This window comes from Ursus americanus, chromosome 7, assembly GCF_024610735.1.
Source record: "Ursus americanus isolate L20-20 chromosome 7, mUrsAme1.1.p, whole genome shotgun sequence".
In the NCBI taxonomy this organism is placed as follows: domain Eukaryota; kingdom Metazoa; phylum Chordata; class Mammalia; order Carnivora; family Ursidae; genus Ursus; species Ursus americanus.
In genome coordinates this window covers 47,703,862-47,729,021 of record NC_142133.1, presented here as the reverse complement: position 1 = coordinate 47,729,021, position 25,160 = coordinate 47,703,862, and the positions used below count along the sequence as shown (strand labels likewise).

Genomic DNA, 25,160 nt, shown 5'->3' with positions numbered 1-25,160 from the left:
CACATGGCGCTTCCGGCACGGGGTGTTCCGGGCGCCGCGCCAGGGCTCGCGGACGCCCCCGCCCCTGCGCGTCCGCCGCCCAGCCCGCCGGCCAGCCGGCCGCCTATCTCGGAGCCCCCAGGCTCCCGGAGCCGGAGCGGCGGCTGGACCTTCCCTGCCGGGCCCCGCAGGCGGCTCTGCTTGTCTTCTCTGAGCTCCTCCTTGGGCCTTCCATAGCTTCTGATCTTAGGACTGGCGTGTCCAATACCCAGTTGCTTCCTGGGGTCTGCCTGTCTCCCCTGCTCTAGACAACACCAAGTGAGCAAAATCAGGCGCATCTCTCCCTGGGGCAACACTGTACAGCAAATAGGTGGGGGACGAGTACTTAATTAAGTCCGTTCTCATCATTTAGTGGGGCGGCAGAGTCCGCACCAAGCCTTTCCCACCCTTCCCCCGGCCCTGACCCAACCCCCCCCCCCCCCGACAGCCCCTCCCCCGCAAACAAAATCAGACAAAAACCAGCCACCCCACGATGGCCTCCACCGAATGTCTAAGGGCAAAAGACCCAATCAGGGACAGAAATGGGGCTGGCCCTTCCTGCGGTGGCCTGGCCACCACTGCTCCATCACTCCCAGACCCAGTCTGTACCTTGGGACACTTAAGGACCTTGGAGCCTCAGGGAGGCCACCTCTGCCTCGCTCAGCAGATTCAAGAATTCATTCAACAAATATTTATTGAGAGCGGACCAAGTACAGTGCTACCAAAGCAGCCAGCCCTGTGCTAAGCCCCCGAGAGCATGTGAAAGGGTTCTCTTTGTGTCCAAGCAGGGCTCTGGGCAGCCGCCTGAGGCTCAGCTTCCCTGAGGAGGCCTTTATCCAGAGCCCCTTGGGAGGCCCTAGTAAACAGGGCTGACACATCCATGCCTGGGGCCTGGGAATGGGGGCCCTGACCGATGCCTGCTTCCCAGCCTTGGAGATGCAGGAGGGAGGGGCAGTGCCAGGCTCCAGGTGAACATGGGGTGGGGTCTCAGGGGTTCTTTCTGCTTCTGGGCAACCTTTCCCAAAGCCTCTCATCCAGGCCTGCAGGGACTGGGGCAAGGGAAGGGGACGGCCTGGAGGGGTGGAGACCTGGGAGAGGCGAGGGGCGGGGGACAGCCCAGGGTGGCCAGGGCAAAGAGCAAACTACGGCGCGGGAGGTGGGTGTGTACAATCCGCCGTGGCATCAGGGCTTGGTGGGGAAGAGCAGGCAGGTGAGCTGACGGCTGCCGCTGTGTCTGTCCACAAGGGGCAGGGGGTGCTGTGTGTAGTGCCGGACCATGGCGGCCACGGAGGGGAACAGCTAGACAGGAAGCAGGGCATCAGTGAGTCCCCCGAGCCTCATGCTGGGAGAAACTTCCTGAAGGAACTGTGGGACTCTGAGGAGGAGGCTCGTTCACATTTTTCTAAACCCTTTCCTTCTCCAGTTTGCCCCATGAAGGTCCACTGCCGTTTTGTGCCCCATTCCAGGCCTCGCGCAGCTTTCTTGGACTGCACCCGCGGGCGTGCTGTTAGCCAGGCCAGGTGGAAACAACCCTGGGGCCCGCCTCTGCCCGGGTCCTCCAGCCTGGGAACCTCAGCAAGTGCTGGGCACAAAGTTGAGCCCTTGGCATGGATCAGAGTCTGGACTACCTGGGCCCTGCTCTCCTCCTACCTGGGGTCATGGCAGGCACAAATCCCCACCCCCCAGCCCCACCCACGCCTGGGGCCCTGGGCAGACTGAGCCCTGCAGGAGGGGGTGCCTCCCCTAGTTGAAGCAGACCTCTGAGAAAGAACTCAAGTCACTGGCCTCTGTCACGTCCTTTCAGTCCAGAAAAACTGCAAAATGTGGGTTTTCCCCTGGGCAAATGTGCCTGCCTGGGCCCAGCACACGGCTCTGTGGTGGCCTCTTGCCTGCAAGTCCCTGTCCTCCTCCAGCACCTACCTCTTCGCGGTTCCTGCCCTCTCGTCCCAGGGCATAGTGGCTCCCACCGTCCAGGCGCCGGATGGGAATGTTGAAGACCCGGCCATGGAGAAGCACCGCCAGGGTGAGGGGCTGGGAACCATGAGGCTCTGAGCTGGGGCGCACAGTATAGGCCCCGTCCTGTGGAGGAGACCCCACCTGTCAGCCTCATCTCCCACCCGTCTACCTGCGGCCCTGGCCCACAGATGGCCAGCACCCCCACCCCACCCTCCCGTCCCCAGAGGCTCAGCCAGCCACAGCCCATGAGCAGAAGGGTATCCGCGAAGGCCCAGGGGCGCTGCAGTTGCCCACCTTTCGGAATCGGAGCAGGGCACTCTCAACAGCATGGCGGTCACAGTTGCCTGAGTACCAGGGCTGAGCCAGCAGGCTGCCGTCCTGTACATACACACACAGCCATTCAGAGACGCGCCAGGGCACTGGAGAGGGGCTGGGGGGCAGAGAGCCCCGGGCTGCAGTTATCTGTGTTCACATCTGCCTTCCCCAGACCAAGTCTGCACCAGCAGAACAAAGATGTGTCCGTGCCTGGTGCCCAGCGCCGTACTGCACACACACGTTCAATGTGTTGCTTGCAATGGCGGACGCCAGCCCAAGAGGGTTCCCTGTTGGCCTCCTCCCAGCCCTCTCCCAGCCCCTCCTCACCTCGGCAGCTGAGGTGCTCCAGGTGGGTGCTCTAGAGGAAAGAGAGGATCTCCTTCCAGCTGGAAGAAGCAGATTACAGAGTTGAGGCTGGGAGGGTTTAGGCAAAGAAGGCTTTGGGCCTAGCTGCAGAGGTGGGGGTGGTTAGAGGGCCATGCACATAGGCCTGAAGCACAAAACAGGACCCTCAGTGCTTCACCTCTCCTCTCCAGGTCTCGGGTTCTGGTGGGACTTATCAGCTAGGCCACGTGTGACCTCCAAGTGAAGGGTGACCTTGAGGTATAGGCTGGGGGTTTCCCGCTTCGGTGAAGATCCTAGAAATTGCCCAGTGGGATCCCCTCAGGTCTGCTGTCAGCTGAAGTCAGAGGGGCAAGGACTCCCACAGCAAAGTGGGGCATGAGGGGTGGGCAGGGGTTGGGGAGCAGAGTTTGTGGCCTACAGGGCTGTGGCTAGGGTGGGCTGGCAGGACTGCCTGGGGTTCATGCTGAAGATGCCTGTACTCACCTTTAGAGGTGGCATTCGCTGCTCCCTGGGACACAGAAAGGCTGGTCAGAAGAGACTCGGTCCTGTGGCCCCATCCGCTGGGCCTGAAGTCCCTCCCTGAGCCTCCCCGCACCCCAGGCCACTTCTCCCCTCGGTACCAGCCTCTTACATTCCGAGCTTCCTGGGGGGCTGTGGTGGGCCTGTGGGGGCAAGTTGGGGAAGAGAGCTCAGGTTTTACCTCCTTTAAGAGAAAGAGACCAGTGAGCCCAGAGATTGCAGGGTCAGAGCTGGGGAAGCCTGAGTTGGCCACATTATGCGCGCGCATGCACACACACACACACACACACACACACACACGCACGCACACACACACCCCTGATGGGCACTCACCTGGGCACCACTGATACCCTTGGCAGAGAGATTGGGGGCATCAGGACTTGGGAGCTCAGAGTCCGAGTCAAGGCCGGGACTGAAAGAGTGAGGGCAGCTGGGCTGGGCTGGGCCCCAGGCAGGGAGATTCCCGCTGACCTGGGAGGGGTGCAGACTCCTGCAGGGCCTGCGGCTTCTCAGCAGCCCGGGCTCTCTGGGAGTCCTTCCAACCAGAGGGAGTGCTGTCCTGCATAAGAGCTGGGAAGCCCCATGCAGCCCTTGCTTAAGTACCCCTCCCACTATGCACAGCGGGGGTCAACCTGGACCAAAGACCGAAGAGTGGGTGTCCATGTGGGCGTCTGAAGGCAAACGTGTATTGGTGGAGTGGTGAGGGACGACAAGGGAAGAAGATAGAGCCAGAATGTGTCCTGTTTTGAGCAGCTGAGGGCCCCAGGCAGGAGGGATCTGGGACAGAGGGAAGCGTTCACCTGGACTAGGCTCACACTCCAGGTAGAGGTTCTCATCAGATTTCTCTGGAAGGCCTGGTACCTAAGAGTTTGACCAGCAAGTGGGAGAGAAGGTGAATCCATCACTTGGGGGGGGGGGCAGCTATGAGCATCTCCCTCCCCACTTACAAGGTGGACTTCCTTCTGAGGGCTAGCCAGATAATTCAAATTGCTCCTTTGCCTGGGGAGGAGGCCCACGAGCACCTTCCCCTTCTGAGGTGCCTGTAGGCCCCAGCTCTCCTAGAATGTGGGCGTCCAGGAGAGCTCTGGGCGAGGCCTTCCCCAGTAGCGCAGGACAGCTGCCTTACACCCTGTCAGGGGCCTGTGGCAAACAGGGAGCCACTCTGCTCTGAGCCCTTTTCCTTGGTTTCAGAGGTATTTTCTGGCCCTCCCAGGCCCGCAACCCTAACCCTGCCAACTTCCTAGCCAAAACCCTAGAGGGTGAGTGGGGTGGAGGTGGGGGGGATGGAGGGGCCACTCACCACCCTGGCCGGTGTAGCCCACTCTGGGAGGAAAAGGAGAAAACACCAGTCAGAAGCGCAGGGAGAAAGGAATTCAGCGAAACTTAGGCTGGAAGAGTGGAGTGTCCTCGGACCTTATCTGAGGGCATCCTCAGAGCCAGCTTTGAAGCCCCAGGAGAAAGCCACCCTGAGCTCCGATCGCCCCACTTCACAACCCCCAGGCTGTTGCCCAGCTTGACCACCCAAATGATTGGCCAGGCTTGCTCCAAACGACTTCGGGCTATTCCAAAAATCAGAACCACCCCCAAGCCCATGAAGGCGTACTAATCACCGAGCACAGTAACCACAAACGAATGTGCCTCGGGTTCGCTGTTTGGCCCGAGGCAGGAGGAGACCGCCCCTCTTGGGCCATTTTCAGACAAAAACACACTGGCTGAGGTCCCTCACTATCCCAGCATCCCAGGGTTCTGGATTCACAGGCCTCGGGGCACTTAGCACAGAGTCTCCGACAGTGACAGCAGTAATGACAAGGATGGAATCAGAGGCTGGTGGCCATAGGTCCCCTTTGATGGGGGGATGACACTCAGATGTGTTTAACCAGTGAGGGTCCTCTGGGCGGGCAAGGCTGCCCTCCAGATGTCCTCATGCCGGCGTGGCCCTGGCCTGCCCCGGGGGGCCACAGCATATGCACAACCGGACCTGGGAGTCAGCAGCTGCTTTGTGACCTCAGGCAAGGCATTTCTGGGCTCCAGTCCCCAGTCTCCTTCTGAACTGCCTGCCTTAGCGGGGATGGGGAAACCGCAGGTAAAAAAACGAGGACCCTGGGGGGAGTGCAGTGACCAGGCAAAGCAGGAAACCAAGCAACCTGAGCTGAGCTTTACCCTGAGAGGGCCAGGATTCCCCATCTCGGGGTGGGCAGTGAGCGGGCCTCTGAAGAAGACAGGACATCCTCATTACCTTGCTTCCCGAAGGGGAAGGGCCGCCCCTGCTTCCGAGCCTCCTGCAGGCTCAGTGCTGCCTTCAGCTGTGGGTACAAGTGGGCGGTGAGGGGGAACAGGGTTAGGGGTCGGGGGAGGGAGGGGAACTGAGGCAGGGGAAGGGCAAGGATGGCGGGCGGGGTGCTGCGGGGTGATGTGTGTCTGTGCAGCCTCGAGACCACTACAGCACAAGAGCTCCTGTGCAGTGGGGACTTGGCCTCTGTTCTGTGGCTCTTCCTTTGTTATGAATCTCTCCCCGTTTTTTGTTTTATTCCAGTAAAATCTATGAGGAGAGTAGTAACTTCTGAGACCGTAAGCTTCTCTCAGCACAGCGGGCCTTCCGAGCTGCCAGTGAGGGATTTCTTCCCTCTCTAGGCAGGGAGGGGTCCTCAGGCTCCAGGGTGCAGGGAGGGGTAGCCGAGCCTGCCCTGCCCTCCCGGCTCCAGCTCCAGAGGATGGGTGAGTCCAGGGGGATGCTGGCGGCTGGGTGGGGGGAGGGGGTTCCGGGCAGGTGGCAGGTGGGAGCAGCAAGGGCTAACAGGCTCCGCTTCTGACAGGGGACCTCTTGAATGCAAATATGGGAGAATCTTGCAAATGAGATGCCTCTTAGATTTACTCCCTGGGAAATGGTAGCCGGGTGGGGTGGGTGGGGAAGGAGAGACTGGGGGGGTGGGTGTTGCTCACCGTTGTGGCCTGGGGCTGTGGTGGTGGTGACTTGGATGGGCCCAGAGGGCCAGGGTGATCTGGAAAAGGCCCCAGGCATCGTGGGTCGGTGGGTTCCTCCCACATAGGTTCCCATTTTCCTCCCACCCCCCACCTAGCCTCTATTTCCTCCTCCCCCCTCTCCCCCTCACTGGCTTCCCCATAGCCCCATCTCCATGGCAACTGGAGGCGGCCAGCTTTCCTGCCCCCACCTGGCCTAGTGGAGGAGCCCTGGGGGTGGGATGCCAGCAGCAGCCGGGCTCTCCTGGCATCCCTACCCTTGCTCTGAGAAGTGAGGGATCTCAGAGGAGGCCCCAGGGACCCTGTTGGGCCTCCTGCTTTCCCACTGTTGCCTTGGTTACAGTGCCCCTCCAGGCTCCTCTCCCCTTCCCACTCTTCCTCCTGCCTTTTTCCCTCCTCCCTCCGCCTTTCCTTCATCCTTCTCTCTCTGCCCAGCCCAGAAGCTTCCGCAACTGCCAGCTGAGGCCTCCCCTTGCCGCCCCAGCACAGACAAAGGGAGAAGAGGCAAGGCCTGACCGTCTTTCCTCGTGGGGACCCTCTGTCCTGCCTGACCACCCAAGTCCCTGCCTCAACTCCCCAGGCCTTACCCAAGTACAGAGAGTCCTTCTCGGGGTCAGGAACGTGGGCTGGGGCAAGACTGAAGGGCAGAGCCTCACAGGGGGGCAGCTCATATTTATCTTCCTCATCTTCCTCCTCCTCCTAGGCTTTCCAGAAGCGACAGAAGAGGGGCAGGACCCGTGGTAGCCACTGTGGCCCACCTCCCTCCACCCCAGTCTCAGCAGCTGCACTTACCTCGAATCTCCAGGTTCCTGGGGCGGGCCGAGGAGATCGGCCGGGGGCATCTTTGTTCCAGGCTTGGGAATCTGGACAGGGGACTGATGAGACTGGCCTCACCTTCCAGCGCCCCCCACCCCGCAATGACTTACTCTTTTTCCCCAATATAATAAACCACCTGCATTTTTACAGTGGGTCTTACTGCTTCATTGGACTCAGAGGAGCCATTCACAATGAGCCTTTCCAGCACTGCAGCAGGGCCAGTGAAGTCGACATTTTGAAAACAAGGGGCCCACTGTGACTTACCTACACATCTAGGGGGTGGAAGGGGTGGCCCCAACCTGCAATCAGACTCTAGTCAACGCCGCACTGCTCCCAGGCCATTCACACCCGAGACTATGTGAGTGGCGCCCCCTGGAGTTGTGTGCCAGTAGCCTGGGACCAGCGCAGCAGGAAGAACAGTCTGGGGGTAAAGCTAGTGTCTGGTGGGTACGTGAGCTGGTGCCCCAGTGAAGCCAGTAGTGGGGGAGCTCACAGTGGGGGTGCTCACAGTGGGGTGGAGGTAGGTGAATGGTCACACCAGGCAAGTAGGGCTGTGCCCAGGAAGGGGGCAGCGAGGTAGAGACAAGAGAGGAGGCAGAGGACTCACCAGAGCTTGCTTCCCCTGAACTTGTCCTGGAAAGAATCAGGGGGTAGTCAGTGTAACCGGGATGCCTCTCCCTGGGAGAAGTCCTGGGCCCCCAGGGGTGGTGGGCACATCTGTGCGCCTGGGGCTGCCCCAGAACCAACTCTCACCATGGGTGGCCTGAAGGAGCTATGATTCCCGGGAGCCCAGGCTCTACCACAAATGGCCTAGGGACAGAGGCCCTATTATTCTCATCATTTGCATCTGACAAGCACCAGGAATGTGGGTGTGCTGTGGCCTCTAACCTCAGACCAAGTTGCCCCAGGAGGCTCCCATAAGCTCCTCTCCGTTGCCTTCCACAGCTGCGGTCCCTGGTCTCCAGCCCCCCTGTCCCACTGGAGAAGAGCTCTCCCCTCTGCTCTGGGGCCTCAGGCCCAAAAGCTGGACCAGTGCTCAGAGGCTTTCTGCAGCTCTCTGATCGGTGCCCCCTCCTCCCAGAGGCTCCAACTCGCCCCTCCATCAGCCAGACTGTCCTTTCCCAACACACAGAACATATGACATTAATGGGCAGGTCAGGTTGAAAATGAGAGACTGTCCTTGCACTTTTCTTAAACGCTTTACGCTTGCTATCCTTCCCTGGTGAATGGTGACCAATGATCAAAGAAACAGAGGTTAGTGAAAAGCTCAGAAATATGATGTGTATTTAGTTTGACAGCTTCCTTTCTGGATGGCTGTATTTATTCATTGAGTAAATATTTATTGAATATCCTCTCTATGCCAGGCACTGTTCCAGGTGCTGAAGATGTTGTAGAAAAACCAAAGGAATCATGTGTACTCCCTGCTGGATCGTCACAATAGCCTCATGATGCCGATGTGAGTTTATCCCTACAGTTCAGATGAGGGAAGTGAGCGTATGAGTCAGAGCGGGCTCACCGTGGAATACCACTGATGCGGTGGCTTCAACAACAGAAATGTATTGTGTCACTGTTCTGGAGGTCAGAAGCCCGAGATCAGTGTGCCATCAGGATTCATTTCTGGTGAGAGGTCTTTTCCTGGCTTGCAGACGGTCACCTCCTCGCTGTGTCCTCACATGGCCTGGACTCTGTGCAGGCATGGAGAGAGATGTCTCTGATCCCTTCTTAGAAGGACACGGGTCTGATGCAATCAGGCCTTCACCTTTATGACCTCATTTAACCTTACTGACCTCCCTAAAGAGCCAGTCTTCAAATCCAATCACAGTGGGCATTAGGGCTTCACCATATGCGTGGAGGAGGGCAAACGCAGTCCAGAGCTCAGAGGCTTTGAGGAATTGAGTCGCTTTCCCAAGGTCAGACAATTAGAAAGTATGGGAGGTGGGATTCCCCCTGAGGTTTGCCCAACCCAGAGCCTGTGCACCAATGAGTGGGTGCTCCTTTATCTCTTCCAGGATTGAGTCCTTACCCTCCTTTCCTGCGATGGAATTGGACGCAGCAGGAAACATGGCTTCCTTAAGCCTGAAGGAGTCCATGACTTCCAGGTGTTCTGTTACTTGAGTGAGTTCTGGAACTTTAGTAGCTGAGAAGTGTTGGGGGAAGGGCCTGGGGTCTGACTTTGTTTAAACCAGGGACTGAAGGAACACAGATGAGGACCATGAATGTAAGAACTTTCTAGGGTACCGTAACTTTCCTGTGTCTGTTATTTTGGTGATGTCTTGGCTGTTGGCAGAAAGGAGAAGTGAAGGCCATGTGCTTACATCTTTGGAGGCCACGCGGCTGGGACACTAGGGAGAGAGCCCCACGGTTGGAGCTGGCCACAGCCTTCAGAGAGGAAGACCAGATGATTCCTGGGACCTGAGGGCCAACGGGCTCTTCAGCAGCTATGAAAAATCACTGGGGTGGCTTAACAGGGACCCATGTGGTGGAGCGGGAAAATGAGAAAACAAAACCAGAGAAACAACCTCGGCCTGGGTCAGGGACAGGAGGCCCCTCCCTGACCTCCCCTCCCCATTTGGCCTTTGTTCCGCGTTTGGACGGTGATGCAGGGCAAGCTCCTTTACCAAGGGGACCTCCTCTGGGACAAGGTCAGCAGGTCCGAGTCAGCAGGAGGCTCTACACACCACCCCACTGCTCTAGAAACCCAAACCGAGTGGGTTTCCAGTCAGTACTGCCCTGGCCCCAGCGCCCCCCTCCTGTTCTGGGCTTTGCATAGGCAAATTCCAGGACCTGGGTGAGTGAAAGGGCCCCAGGCACAGAGGATGGACTGGTGCCATCTGGGTGGGGGCACTGGCAGGGACAGATCAGGGAGAAGGGGGTGTGGAGGAGGCTTGCCTTGTGGCTTTGTCTCACCCTGGCCGGCCTTCTGTGGCATGGGGACTGTGCTGCTTACTAGTTACACAGGCAGAGTTGGACAACCGCTTTCTTGTCTGGCGCGGGACTGCTCTGTGCAGAACCATAGCTCTTCCCTCGGGATGAATTCCTAGAAGTGGAATTGCTGGAAGCTCACGTTTTGGTTGCAAGCCTCCATTGCCGGGTAGCCCCTGAGCGCCTGTTTGAAGGCCCTTCCAAGGCACGTGGTGATTCTCCACATTTTCCGGGCCTCAGCTGCTGGTTTCCAATGAGAACAGCCTGTCATTTGCAGGCCCAGGGTCGTCTAAATCCACCCTAAGAAAGCAGACAGCTCTCTAGGGCCGTGTCCCCCTATTTGCATGATCACAAGCATCACTGGAGAGCTTGTTAAAAGCCCTTGTTCCCAGACCTTCCCTGAGATCTTTTTTTTTTTTTTTTTGACAGGGAGAGAGAGAGAGAGAGCTAGAGAGAGAACACACACATAAGCAGGGGGAATGGCAGGCAGAGCCTTCCCTGAGATCTTAAGGATTGGCTGCCCCAGGAGGGAACTGGGACTCTATATTAGTATTATTATTATTTTAAAGATCTATTTATTTGAGAGAGAGCGCCCGCACACATGTAAGCAGTGGGGAGCGGCAGAGGGAGAGAAACAGACTCTGAGCTGAGTGGGGAGCCCAACGCAGGGCTTGATCTCATGATCCTTGAGGTCATGACCTGAGCCGAAACCAAGAGTGGGACCCTTAACTGACGGAGCCACCCAGGCACCCCAGGACTCGATATTATTTTTAACAAACATCCTAGGTCAATTTTACAATCGGTTTTGGGAAATGCTGGTCTACAGGAAACAGTCTGAGAACATGTGACTCCTAGGACATTTTTAGAATCCCATATGGACTTGTGCTTCGTTCAGAACACAGGGGTCCCCAGCAGAGAAAGAACGTGCCACAGACCGGGCTCTCAAGGGGCCCCTCTGAGTGATGGAGAGGGCACACCCAAGGAGATGTCTGATCTCTGAGTTTCGGTTTCCTCCCGTGTAAATGGGGATGTCAGTAGGCAGTCCTCTTGGTGGGGGAGCTTCTGAGGGTCAAATGAGGGGACAGCACAGAAAACACATGGCAGCCGCACAGTGAATATCATCTCTCCCTGAGACAGCGGGGTCGTGCCTGACGTGGTTGTTGCCCGCAGACACGGCAGCTGGCGAGGTCTAGCCAGCATCCCTGGTGTGACGAAGTGGGAAGCACTATGAGGAGGAGGGGTGGTTCCCAAGGACCTGGAGGAGGAAGGTAAACAGGCTGTGGCCAGAGGTCTCAGGGGGGAGGGAGTGGAGCGTGTGGGGCAGGAGCCCCGGGATGGGGGTGGCTGGAATCCCAGAGAATGGAAGGGGACATGTATCATTCTTTCTGGCTGGTGAGCATGCCCTGCATTTGAGGCATTCTCCATCTCCTGAATCCTGGTTCCTGCCATAGGAGCCCCATCAGGCCTTCCCAGCCTCCCTTGCGGCTGGTGGGGGCATTCAGCCAGCCACAGGCTCCTGTGTCAGACTTTGTGTCTGAGCAGGCACCAGAGGAACCCACCCCGGGGAGGGGATGACAGCTGTGTCGTATTTCCAGAGGCCGGAGGCTGAGACCCTGTGGTACCAGCAGGGCCCAGGTTCGCGGTGCTGGCAGAGTGCTGTCTGTGCCCAGCGGTGCCTCCACCAGGCCAACTTGGCCGTGACCTTTGGGGCATTGTTCCCAAGTGTTTCTCTGGTCCTCCTAGAGATGCTGTGAGCTACAGAATATTTTTAATAAATTATTTTCAGCCTAACTGGCTAGGGTGGGTTTGTCTTACTTTCACTTAAGAACGCTATAGAGTTGAAACTCAGAAGCCCAAACTGCGAGGCCAGATGTGGGTGTCTCCCAGAAAGGTGAGACCAGGTAGAAAGAAGTGTCAGAGCTTTATATTTCTATCCTATTAAGACTGTTTTTATGACAAGTAACAATTATTTTTAAAATGAAAAAGGTCAATACAAATGTAAAAAATAACAAGAACAGAAGAAGGAAGGGAGGGAAGGCGAGAGATGACCTGGATTTCAAATGTGAGGAGGCACGGGGCGAAGGGTGCACCAGGGAAAGGCAGGGCCCTGGGGGTGGCCAAGGGGAGGTCGTCAGGGTAGGGGACCACCTCAGGACAGCCAGCTTTCCCTTAGCCAGGAAAGTACTGGGAAAGGTGGAAACAACCCAAAAGGTGTTGATGATACAGGAATTCTTCTCCCAGGGGAGTGGGAATCCATAGGGACAAGGGGCAGGGGTAGGGTAGATAGTAGAACTTTCTGAACATTAAGTGAGGGCCAAATCCATGGTATGGGAGAGCTCGAACATACAGGGCTGCGGAGGGGAGACCTGCAAGTGATAAACGAGGTCCTGTGAGGGGTCAGGGAGAAGGAATTCTCAGGATGTTTCTACCTGAGCAGATGGAACCTGAGGCCAGTTGAACTCTGTGGTTGGGTCAAAGTGAAGGTCAGGGACCCGCCCTCTCTCTCCCTTAAAGTGATACCAAGCTTGGTGTGTAGTAGGTCTCTGTGTGTTTTCTGGAGGCCAGAACACTAGTTTCCCTCGGATTTTCCAAGGGTTAGGGTGGGGGCTGACAGTTGATGCCAGCTTTCTGGGTCTCTAAGTAGAGCAGGAGCCGGTAGCACCCAGCTTCTGCCTGCCCCTGGCATGCCTGTTCCACACACCCTGCCCTTCCCTCTTCCGGAGCTTTGCTCCTAGCAGATTTTGCCATGTCACAGCTCCGCCCAAGACCCATGAGTGACTCCCCATGGCTCCGTGAATGGAGGAGCCGAAGGCTTCTTGTTGCCTTGTGAGGTCAGGCCCGCATCTGCTTCTCCCGCCCCAGCCCGGCCATTTTCCGCAGCGACTCACTCACACTCACCTTCTCTCTGAGGTTCCAACAGGACAGTTGTTGGCCCTCTGCACCCCGTTGACTTAAGGAAATTTCAGTTGGAAGAAATTTAGATTTTTACCCAGTCCTTAGAGAATATAACTGAAGGAGGGCACTCTTCATGTAAGTGAAACACGGTAAAAAAGAAAAAAAGACTCTTCTCTATGTATGTGATATTTCAAAAAAATGTTACCCCCCCATCCACTTTACTCAGCTCTGCAAGCAGCAACACTCTCTTCACAGATGGTGGAAGCACATTCTCCTTCCCTGGACGCCAGCGCTCTCCCCTCCACCTGGGCCTGATTCTGCAGAACACCAGAGCTGCTTTAGCTATCCTTAAACTTGATCCATTAGCCCACTGCCCAGATTCTAGAAGGAACACCTGGATAGGGAGCTCAGGAGGTGTCCCAGGATTCGGGAAGCCTGGGTAGGGTGGGGGTGGGGGGCAGGGTGGTTGCAAAAACTTAACAGGGTTACACAGTTTTTTTCATCACTTTCTAGCCTCAAACGGGCTCGTTTTCTAGAAGCTGCACCCTGGCTATTCTTTTGCTGGAACACTCTGGCCCCTTTCTTCCCTTTTCCTTCAGGCCACAGCGTATGTGACCCTCAGTAGGGGTCCCAGACCAGGGCTGTCTGTCTCTCCCCACAACACATTCTCTCTTGGGGCGCCCACCATCATGAAATCTAGAGGTTTATTTCAGAGCTAGACGATAGACTCCCACTCGACTGTAAGCTCTCTAAATGGGTAGCGACTGTGTCTGTTCAGTTCAGGGCCCAATTCCAAGTGCCCAGCCCACAGCCTGGCACGTAGCCAGCTCTTAACAAATATTTGTTGTAGCTACATAGTGAAATCTCACTTGAAGCCCGCCTCTCTGTGAGCACCTACTACGTGCATGGCAGAAAAAAAAAAAAAAACCCTGCCCGCTTGAGCTTACCCTACATTCTATAGAGACAAAAAATAAATAAGAATTAAAAAAAAAAAAAAAAAAAAAAGCCTACGTCCCTGCACATATGTCTGGCGCCTCTCTTCTGATAGGCCAGAGCTTGCTCCTTCACTGCGCTTTGGCCACCAGTCGCTAGGCCTAGTCTGAGCACAGTGTCCTGAGGCCCTTTCCCCGTTGACCTGTGAACAACCCCCTTCCCTAAACGCAGATGGATTACCGAGGACTCTTCTCTGGGTATCTGTGACTGACTGTGCCCTTACCCTACTGGATGCTTTCCTCCACTTACCTTCCTGAGTGTGTGTGTGTGGGGGGGCATCTATCCCCCCCTCGTCTCTCCGCGCCACCCCCTCATCGCCCCCATCTCCCTGGACAGATGTAATATGGCCCTACTCAGGTTTCCCTCTTCAGCTCAGAGCCGGAGAGCCAGATATCTGCTATTCCCGTTGCTTCCTTGTTCCTTTCTCCTAGGACTGGTGAGCCGGGAGATTATGGAAAACCAGCCTGGCCTTTTACCTCCCCCTTCGGAGGGACCAGGCACTGCCAGTAACGGATGTGTCACCATCTCCACATCCTTCCTTGACGGGCGTGGAGGGCTCTGAGATCACCCTCCCCACCTTTATCAACGGAAAAATTGAGACTCAAGCAGGGATGGATGCTGGGCCTCAGGCCAAGGCCATCCAATCGTGTTATACACAGTACTAGAGCCCTCATCCCCTCACCCCCACCCGGTCGGCTGCAGGGACCACCGCCGTCGTTCTATGGGAAAGGGCGACCCCTGGTGGTGAGGAGAAGCGTGGCTGCCTGTCCGCAGGACGCGCCAACAGGAAGGGGCGTGGCCTGCAGGACCACTGACAAAGGTTTACCACCTGCTGTTGATGTAAGGACCTTGCTTTGAAAATCGGCAGAAATTTGTGAAGCCCTATACAAATGAAAGATTTTAAAAATATGTACAAATAAGGTGGAAGGTGTTATTAAAACGAGTTTCTGCTTATGATTTTTTTTTAAAGATTTTATTTTTAAATAATCTCTACACCCAACGCTGGGCTGGAATTTACGACCCCGGCAGAGATCAAGAGTCACATGCTCTACTAACTGAGCCAGCCAGGTGCCCCTCTGTTTATGATTTTAAATGACGGTTTTAACAAACTTTTATTTAAAACATTCATGTGCCAAGGATAACTCTCAAAATGGGAATCTTGCGGTTGCATCGGGATGTGTAACCAGTATAGGGGCAGGTACTTTCGTGTATAGAATATGTATGGTCCTGAGTCACTCCCATGGCCCTGAAGGGGAAAGAACCCAACTTTCAGTGCACCTTACCCTTAGCCACATACCCTGTAATGACCTAATTAACGCCACCTTGTGACTTTAGCTGCACCCTGTCAGCTGGATCTTCAGGAAGCAGGGATAGGCACTAAATGGCTTTTGGCGTATCGCAAGCAAGTGACACGGGCTCTAACTGACTCAAGGATCTGGTGCTCAGCCCTGGAATGCAGAAGTTACTGTTACAGGAGAGAATGGCTCTAATTAAAGAGCCCAGAGCCTGGGGCAAGGCTGACTCCAAGTTTCTATGGCATCTATCTCTGGTCTCTAGGGGCAGAGAGACTACTCAACAAAAGGCTGGTTGTCTCAACAAAAGTACTTGGAAAACCAAGCATTTGAGAACTTCCCAGACAGAAATAAGTATGCTTAAAGACCACCTGACTAGTTACTATGACCCCCCCACTCCTGCTACCAAGGGAACCTGGGCGATCTACTTTGGATGTCATTTCTGAAGTTGTTTCTAATCGTTCCAAAAATAAATGGAATATTTCTAGGAAATAGCTGGTCTCGACCTAACTACAGAAGAATAAACTCTCACTGACATTACAGGATCATGACTATACCTTCATAAACTAGGTATTTTCCTATCAACCTTGATGATCCGGGAGACAGCAGTACATGACAGATCAGAAAGTGTATAAGCTGGAAATAGGGTTGGAGACAGAAAGTCCAATATGGTGCTGGCCACTGTGGTGTCACTGCTCCCGATACAGGTGTAACCTGAATCCCCACTTGGGAGCCAGAAATCAGCTGAGAAGAGGCCTCTGGAGAGAGACTGTCCTGGTCCTGGACGGTGGATAAAGTGGGGCCTCCGCACAGCTCATCCCACTGAGCAGACTGGACCGAGTTCCTGACCATTGTACTGAAGGGACTGGGTAAGTCTCTTCTGTAACGCCTCAGAGGATCCTTGGGTAACCTGAAAGTTAGGACAAGAGTCTGGCGCTTGACCCTGAGCTGTGAGCAGAGCATTCTGAGAGACAGCATACTGAATGAGAATGCCCTGCTTATAACTTCCGGGCAGCGTCTCAGCCTCACCAGGATCTGTCCTGTAAAGCTGATGCCTGCGCGCAGGGCGCTGACAGCGGTCCGACACCGCGGCCCGAACGTCCGGACACATATCCCAGGAGCCAGAGAACTCAGGCCTTCCCCGAGCTTCTCCAGGAGACCTGCAGGCTATACAAGGACCCTAACAGGCTTAGTCCCGCCTCAGGGTCAGGGCTGCTCCTCCCTCCTGGGAAAGGGAGTTCGCTTCAGACGAAGGAGGAGAGGTCAGGGAGGCGCACTCTGCATCCCTCCACCGCGTAGGGGCCAAACCCCACCCACCATCCCCTTTCCCCAGCAGCCCAGGCTCGGGGGGTCGGGGGGGTGGGAACCGGGCGAGCCAGGGCTCCGGTCAGCGGAGACGGAGGGTTCGGACCGGCAGCCCCACCATCGAGCAGTGTGTGCAGGGGCGGGGAGCCCAGCTGGAGGGAGACAAGACCCTCTTCTCTGTAGCAGGGGAGCCCCCATTCCCACCGCGCAGGTCACTCTTCCGGTCCTGAGCGCCCCGTCTCTGAGGCCCCGCCCCGCAGCCCACTGCTTGCTGGGATTTGTAGTTCCTGGGGCGGGGCTAGCGCGTCCCGAGCTTGGGTGTGTCTGTGTGTTCCCAGGTCCGCTGTGGCGTCCCGGTCCTCGTGACCTCATTCCTGAGGGCCCACTGGACCTGGGGTTGGCACTGAGGTCGCAGGCCACAGCCCCCGAGTTCCGGCCCCGTGGCACACTCCTACTGGGACTTGTAGTTCTGGCTAGGGTTCGGGCCTGGGTAGGGCCCGGGGGCGCGGGGGGGGGGGCGGGATTGGTGGGGGTGGGGTTGTCCCACCCCAGCCAAGCCCGGCCTAGTGCCATCCTATTCCTCTTTGGCCTGGATCTGGACAGTAGACCTGGCGCGGGACTCGCAGCTCTGGGCGGGTTTCCTGTGGCCCTTCTTGCAGCCGGTCCACCGCTCAGCGGCACCTGCAAGACCAGCCTCTAGATGGGCTAACTGAGGCACGAAGAGCTGTGTGCTGTGGCTGCGGTCTGCCCTGGTGTCAGGCCCAGCCAGGACGGAGTGTGAACGTGGGAGAGGAAAGGCCAGAGTGAGGACTTGGCCTGGGAAGCCCAGCCCAGGCCTGCGGGCCATGCTGGGCAAGGCGGTGGTGGGGGGTGGGGGTGTCCAGGACACTTTAAGTTCTTAAAAGAGTCTGTGATCAACGCTGTCTCAAAATGATGAGCAGACTCGCGCGGGACTGGCCGAGCACATTAGAGCTGACCACCTCACAGGCTCGACAGATAAGATTTTATTTGCCAAATTTGGCAACGCTACAGAGGGAGCTCAAGGAGGGAGAAGGTTCTCCTGAGGAAGAAAACCAAGACATGGGGCAATCCTGGCCCACAGGTTTGCTTTGAGGATTACATAAACAGGGTTTGGGGGTGGGTTCTTTTTCTTTTTCTTTTTTTTTTATATATATTGAAGTAGAGGTGACATACAATATTATATTAGTCTCAGGTGTACAACATAGTGACAATTACATATATTAGGCAACACCACCCTAAGTATCGTTATCACTAAGTATAGTTACCATCTGGGGGTGGGAGGGTTTTGTAAACTGTAAAGTCCAGGGCATGGGTGAGGAGTTACCATCGTCAGAATTTGAACTTGAGACACTGGAGAAAAGGCCCTGGGCCTTTAGGACCCTCACTTTAAAAAGGAAGGCACACTTACTATAGTTATGTTAGCTGTCTCCATCAGGAGAAGCTGGGTGATAGAGACATGGGACCTGTCTATAATATTTGGTGTAAGTGGGGTGCCAATGAGTCAAGGATGACTTTACTGCTCAAAGGTTACAAAGCCCTTTGGGTGTTTGTTTGTTGACTGCTTTATTGAGTGTACAATTCAGTATTTTTTAGTATATTCACAGACTTGTGCAACTATTACCACAGTCTAATTTTAGAACATTTTCATCACCCCAAAAGGAAACTCCTACCTATTAGCAACCACCCCCTAAACCCCACCCCCTAATTCCCTCCAGCCCTAGGCAACCATTAGTCTATTTCTACAGATTTGCCTGTTCTGGACATCTCATGGAATCATATAATATGTGGTCTTTTGTGATGGGATTCTTTCACTTAGCATAATGTTTTAAAAATCCATCCAGGTTGTAGCATTATCAGTACTACGTACTGGTTTTTGCAACTTCTTGTGAGTCTACAATTATTGTGAAATACCACATCTTTTCTTTAAAGCAAAGTATCCGGAGGGTGAACGCAGGTAGCTTGTTACAAGCGAACAGACTCCCAGCTGACACTAGCATTTGATGCTGAGAGCAGGGTGGGCCCTGGGAAAGGCGGAGGGAGGCCAGGGCCTGGTGGGGAGGAGGGGGCGCCTGACTCAGCCCAGCTCCACCCCAGGAGGCTGTGTGCTGTGAGGGTTGAGAGGTCCTACCACCAGGCTCCCAATCCACCCTCTGCCGCTCACTAAAGGGACCTTGGAGCAAGTTTTTTTGTTTGGTTTGGTTTGACCTCACTTGGCCTCCATTTCCTCATCTGTAAAAGGGGGAAAATAAAATGATCTAGTTTAGAGAATAAATGGGAGGATTAAAGGAGAAAATCGTAAAGGACAGCACCTGGCATACAGTGCCTGCACTCAAGACTCTTAGCTCTTATCATGAGCTTACAGTGTGTTGCGAACCCAGTGTGACCCTGGCTTTGAGGGGATAAACCAGCCCTTCCTCCTGCCCCGATCACCCAGTGCCCCCCCCCTTTTAAGATTTTATTTATTTGACAGAGAGAGAGACAGCCAGCGAGAGAGGGAACACAAGCAGGGGGAATGGGAGAGGAAGAAGCAGGCTCCCAGCGGAGCAGGGAGCCCAATGTGGGGCTCAGTCCCAGAACCCTGGGATCATGACCTGAGCCGAAGGCAAACGCTTAACGACTGAGTCACCCAGGCGCCCCCTCCCAGTGCCCTTCTTGTCACCACAGTGCTCCACTGGAGCTCCTCCTGGCCCGCTCATTTTTGGTGTACTGGACGAGTCCCACTTTCCCAGCGGTCACCAAGAAACTCCAGCATGTCACTGCCCAGAATGTCTCTGAGCACCCAACAGCTTTATTCAGAAAATATGGCAGTCCAGACCCCTGGCCATTCCTCAGAGCTGGTTGAAATTATCTAGAAAAATTAATTACAGATCAAATTTAAAGGCTAGATGCATTCTGAGTCAATGCCTTCAAAGGAATATTTTGGGGAATTTTGATGTTGGAATTTTTAAGTGTTGCAACAGATCCCTGCCAGCTTCCCAGGCTGAGGAAATATGACAGCTCAGCCTGAGCTGTGCCTCTGAGTTGGATCAGAGGACGCAGAAAGGACTCTTTGTCTGGTGCCTGAATTTTACAGATGGGAAACAGACTCAGAGAGGACCATATGCAGGGTAGTTCGAAGCCAGTTTGGGAACTCAATTAGGGAGAATCCTTTGCAATTTCAAGAAATTCGTACCCCTGGAAATTGATTCATAAGCCTGGGTCCATGGACACAGAAGCAGAGAGCTGGCCATCTTGGATGGCTCCGAACCTTGGCCAGAGCCCATTTAGCTAAATCCAGAAGTCAGTGTCGATGCCTCTCTCTCCTGGTTTTTTTCAGCCAGATGTTTGTCCTAGAAGTAGTTTATTAATAATAATGGTAATAGAAACTCATGTGTGTCCAGGCATTTATTTTTTTCAAAGAGCTTCCCATGGGTCATCTCACTGGATGCCCACAATTCCCCAAGGCAGGATGACTGGGTTATTGTCCTCCCTTCAGGTGAGGAACCTGAGACTCAAAAGGCTTAAGTGACTTTCCCAAGGTGACAAAGTACCTTGGGGCTACACTAGAATGTGAAGATTTTGCTCTCTAATCTGCTAATTAGAATAAAAATCTAGTAAAAAAATTTTTTTTTTGAGTGTCTGTTACCTGCTAGGTAATCTGCTGGGTGCTGGCATCTGTGGGGAGCAGGTATCTCTTGTTCTCTTCAAGGTCCTTCCAGCTGGACTAAGAATCAGATTGAAGTGAGACAGATTAACTGGAGAAAATCAAATTTAATAGCATACATATGGGGAACCCACACAGACATGGAAATTCCAGAGACAGTCAGGCAAAATGAGATCTAGTTGTCATTCTGAATTAAGGAGAAGGGGGTAGGGTTCTGGGACTTCAAAGGGAGAGAATGCAACTCACAGGAGGATGAAAAAGAGTAAATGTTTGGTCAACAAATGTTTTCTAGGCCACTCAGAAACAATAGGACAGAGCGGACTTTGATCAGATGGGCCTGGGCCGGGTTCCTTCCAGTCTGCCATACCGAGTTCATAGTACAATGTAGTTGTTGATGGTGATAGCTGTCTTCCTGGAGCAGGTCCACCACCTAAATTCTTTAAGGCATTTGGCAGGAGAAGGGGGTAAAGAGCTTTTCCTGAATCTGCTGGGTTTTGGTTTCGTTTTAACTCATATGACCTTCATGCCAAAGTGGCCCATCTTGGTGCGGCCTGCCCTCGGGACTCTTCATTTCACAAGGATAACCTGACGCAGCTCCTGGGCTGGAGAAGCCAACAGTGTGGTGGAGAGGCACATGTGTAGCAGATGATAAAAAGTGACAGCAAGGGAACTTTCCAGGGGGGTGGAAGTGTTTTATATCCTGGTAGGATATAGATTTACATGGGTGTTTGCCTATGCCAAAACTCATTATGCTTATGCTTTGTGCATTTCACTGTAAATTCTACCTAAAAAATGTAGAAAATGAGAACGCTCTGGGAAGACTATGTCTAGCCGGGTGTTGGCAAGGTGCAACCGTTGGGAAGGGGGCCAGGGGCAACTAGGTTGCCCGTGGGTGCAATTCCACCTTTCCTTGTGGGGTGTGGTTGCAAATGGAAGCTGTAGACCCAGATGGCCTAGTAGCCTTGATGCCAGAGCACCTGGGGGCTACAGAGAAGGGAGGCAGGGATCACTGCATTTTTCAGGGGACAGACACTTCAACTGAGTCTGCAGGCTGAGCAGTTGGCCAGACGGCAGCGGACAGGTGGAGGGCGGTTTCTAAACACTGCTCAGTGAAGTGTGGTTGCCCTGCATGATCCAGACAGAAAAAGGTAGAACCAGGCTTTGAACTGCTTCCCTACCCCAAGACCCATTAGTAGGCCTCAGAAAAATTCAAGCTGGTTGGAATATTTTTTAAAAATAGGGGCACCTGAGTGGCTCAGTAGGTTAAGTGTCTGCCTTTGGCTCAAGTCGTGATCTCGGAGTCCTGGGATTGAGCCCCAGGGCAGGCTCCCCGCTCAGCGGGGGTCTTCTCCCTCTCCCGGGGCCTCTCCCACCACTCGTGCTCTCTCTCGCTCTCAAATGAATAAATACAATCTTAAAAAATAATAAATTTTATTGGGGCACCTGGGTGGCTCAGTCAGTTGAGCATCCGACTCTTGGTTTTAGCCCAGGTCATGATCTCGGTGTCCTGGAATTGAGCCCCATGTCAGGCACACTCAGTGTGGGGTCTGTTGGGACTTTTCCTCCCTCTCCCTCGGCCCCACCCCCCACTCCCGCGCTCTCTCTCTCAGATCAAATCCTTATTTATTTGAGAGAGAGCGAGAGAGCACAAGGAGGGGAAGGGCAGAGGGAGAGGGAGAAGCAGACTCCTCACTGAGCAGGGCCTCCCTCAGGACCTGACCTGAGCCAAAGGCTGACGCTTAACCAACTGAGCCAACAAGACTCCCCTGAAAATTTTTTTAAAAATAAATTTTATTTATTAATTTTTTAAATAAACGCTACCCCTAACATGGCGCTCAAACTCCCGACCAGGAGATCAAGAGTCCCAAGCTCTGCTGACTGAGCCAGCCAGGCGCCTCTAAGCTGGTTGGAAGTTTTGGGTTTTTTTTTATTTTTTAGATTTATTATTTATTTGAGAGACAGAGAGAGCGTACAGAGGGGGGAGGGGCAGAAGGAGACAATCTCAGGTAGACTCCCCTCTGAGCACCGAGCCCAACACCAGGCTCCGGGCTGGGCTCGAGTCTACAACCCATGCTACAACCTGAGCTGAAACCAAGAGTCAGACACTCAACGGACTGAGCCATCCCAGAGCCCCTAGTTGGAAGTTTTAAAGCTGCTTCCCAAGAAAGGAGAAAAATGTCCTGTTCCCACTGTGTCAGGAGGCCAGGTCCATATCCCGATGGCAATGCTTTTTGTCAGCTGACATCTTTTGGGGTTTGCCTGCCGCTCATGACTCTCCACTCAGGATCCAAGGTGGGAGTGTGGCCCGTGTGCTGTCTGACTCACTTCCTGGAGGGCCTGGCTGGCTGGTGCAAACACTGGCGGGCCTGTTTTCCTCTAAAGAGAGAGAAGGGTGGGAGGTATTGCAGGTCTAGCACCGGCTTCGAAGCCAGACCAGCCCGGGCTAGAATCCTGGGTCTTCGGCTGCACTGGCAGTGTGACCCTGGACAAGTCACCCCCTCTGAGCCTCCCTGACACTTCTCTGTCCATTAAGCATAATGATGATGGTAGTGGGTCCGAGGACAGAACCACACCGTACGGAAAGCACTGAGTACATAGCAGGCACTCAAGGGGCAGACAGCCCCTGCCAGAGTTTGAGGCCAAGGCTCTATCAGTCGACTGCGCTGTGGACCCTGCCATCCCTGGCGGAGTTTCCCCGCGCTGCTTGCCAGTTGTTAGTCTCCCCAGTTCCCGCCTCAATTCTAGGTCCCCGTGGGCGTCCCGGCTCCCGGGCAGGGACGGGGCGGCTCAGCAGCGCCCCCTGCCGGCTCAGGCTGCCCGGGCCCCACCCTCTGACTGCCCTGGGCGTGGGGGGCAGCGGAGGCCGCGGCAGGCAGGCAGCGCTCTGGGGTCTGACCGCCCGACGCCCGGCTCCCCTTTAGGGGTCGGAGGGGCTCAGCCGGCCCGGGGCGCCTCCTCGGGGCGCTCGCTCCCCCTCTCCTCTTTGGGGCACACCCACTTGCCTAATCGTGTCTTCCCGCTTCCCTAAAGGAGGGACCTTCCCGTACGGAGGGGCGGGAGAGGGCGGATCCTCGCTGAAGAAATGCTTCATTTTACTCCATCAGTGACAAACTGAGCGTTCCTAACGGGGAGCCGGGAGGGAGTGGGAAAATGTGAGTCCGGTGGAAAAAAAACCAAAAAACCAAAAAAAACCCAAAAACCAAAAACCAAAAAACAAACAAAAAAAAACCACACAAAAAACCAAGTTTTAGAATCTGGTTACCAGATAACGTCTTTGCGCGTACTGAGCGCTAAAGCGCTTGGGATTCCCAGTCTGAGTGACCTGCTCTTTTGTTTCGCTGTTAATTCGCAAACCTCTTTATTTTTGTGGTGATGGGGCCACGTTTCCCCAAGTGAGGCTCAGATGTGGAGAACAGTGACTCCCATTCATCCTGTATCCTCGGTAATGCACAGAGTCACCCCAGTTATGCACCAGGGCAGCCTAGAGTCGGTAAACCTTACTAGGGTGGACGTAAGGGGTGGGGGGACAAGAGGCGGTGAAGTGTGGTGTAACTTTCCAATCCCCTGCCAGCTACACCGGGCTCACGGTTGGAGGAGGCAGGAGCATTACTTCCTGAGGTGCCCGGCACATGTACTGGGGTCCCTTAGTAAATTCTCTTTGTTGGGAAGAGAATTAAGTCTAGGTTTATTGAGCATCTATTTGCAAATTAATTTTATAATCTCATGTAATCTTTGCCTTTATCTTTCTGCCCATTTTACAGATTGGGCATGGTGAGGCGCCAGATTAAGCTTAGCGAGTAAGTAGTCACTATTCAACTCTTTCTGCTCTGCCAGGTGATGTGCCCAGGCTCTGGTTTTTGTGGGGACAAGGCTCTTGCTGGTATGACAGCCCAGATGACCCTGTTTTTAAGGCCAGCAGTTTGACCATGGAGATACTCAGAATGCCCACTAGTCTGCATTCTCCGAAGAGAATTTACCATCTTGCTGTGGTCCAGAAATTTTAACACATGTATTGACTTAGTTCTACTGCCCAAATTGCTGCCTCCTGCGTGGGGCCTTGACCCTGAAGGCTGAGCCTTATCTTTAATTAGCCTGTTGACCAGCGCTGGGCCAGGGCAGGCCTGTGTCCAGAACAGGCAGGCCAGAGTCCTGCGCAGAGGAGCCGCAGGTGTGGCTTGCTTTCTTCTGGAGCACAGACTCTGCATCCGTCTGCATGGATTCAGAAAGAAATGGAAGCTTCCCTTACACTGCCCCTGCCTCCCATTCCCGTGTGACCTTTGTCTGGTTGCACAGGACCGTGGGCCAGCCACTTGTGCTCTCAAGGCCTCAGCATCCTCCTCTAGAAAGTGTCCAAGCAAGTTGGTCAGACTAGCTCTAGGGTCCTATGATGTGACGAAGGCAAGATGGCCCCTGGGTTGAGCCAGAACCACTCCTCTTTTTTTTCTTTTCTTTTTTTTTAAGTAGGCTCTACACCCATGTGGGGCTCAAACTCACAGCCCCAAGACCATGAGTCACATGCTCTACCCACTGAGCCAGGCAGGTGCCCCGAACAACCCTTCCTTTTATTGCTGTCCCTCAGAGCGCCCAGTGCCAAGACTGTGTGTCAATAAACATCTGGTGAACAAGAAGATGACCCAGGGTAGACTCCAGAGGCATTTGGAATGCAGGACAAAGCAAAGAATGTTTTCCAGACCCCAGACACTCCCTCATTAGTGAGCTTAAAAAAATAAATAAATAAATAAATAAAATGTATGCATTCAGGGCAAGGAGAAAGACAAGTCTGGGGGGAGGAGGAAAAAGTCACTGCAGAGGCAGTGACCCCACCCAGGAAATATGACTAACCCAGCCGAGGCCGGTGCTGGTGAGTGTGGTAGCTTTCGTGGGGCTGTCCTCGCACGTCCCAGACTCAGAGGCGACCCTGGCCCACAGCCGGCTGAGGCCACTATGGGGAGGCCCCGAGCCGGGGTGGACCTCAGCCCCCAGCCGGCGGCATCCACTGCTGGCCCCCAGGGCTCGCCCTCCTCCACCGAGGCTGGCCGGCCCCTCAGCACTGTCCCCAGAGCGGGAAGGGACCAGGCTCCGCAGGGGCGGGGCGGGGGCGAGGGCGGAGCCGGGCGGGGCAGGTGGGCGGGGCATCCCGC

The 25,160-nt window shown here is 54.8% G+C and overlaps 1 protein-coding gene across 1 annotated transcript; it reads right to left on the bottom strand.

Annotated features, from left to right (window-relative positions):
• Positions 1 to 727: 727 nt before the first annotated feature.
• SH2D6 (SH2 domain containing 6) lies at positions 728 to 25,155 on the bottom strand. Its single transcript, XM_087863198.1, is given in 18 exon segments — positions 728 to 1,317; positions 1,939 to 2,097; positions 2,269 to 2,366; positions 2,369 to 2,468; positions 2,617 to 2,678; positions 2,853 to 2,927; positions 3,118 to 3,142; positions 3,266 to 3,296; positions 3,487 to 3,565; positions 3,954 to 4,014; positions 4,454 to 4,476; positions 5,390 to 5,456; positions 6,094 to 6,152; positions 6,720 to 6,995; positions 15,900 to 15,960; positions 16,080 to 16,217; positions 22,345 to 22,395; positions 24,862 to 25,155. Coding segments are annotated over 18 exon segments (1,776 nt in total). The 3' UTR covers positions 728 to 1,200.
• Between the last annotated feature and the right edge of the window lie 5 nt (positions 25,156 to 25,160).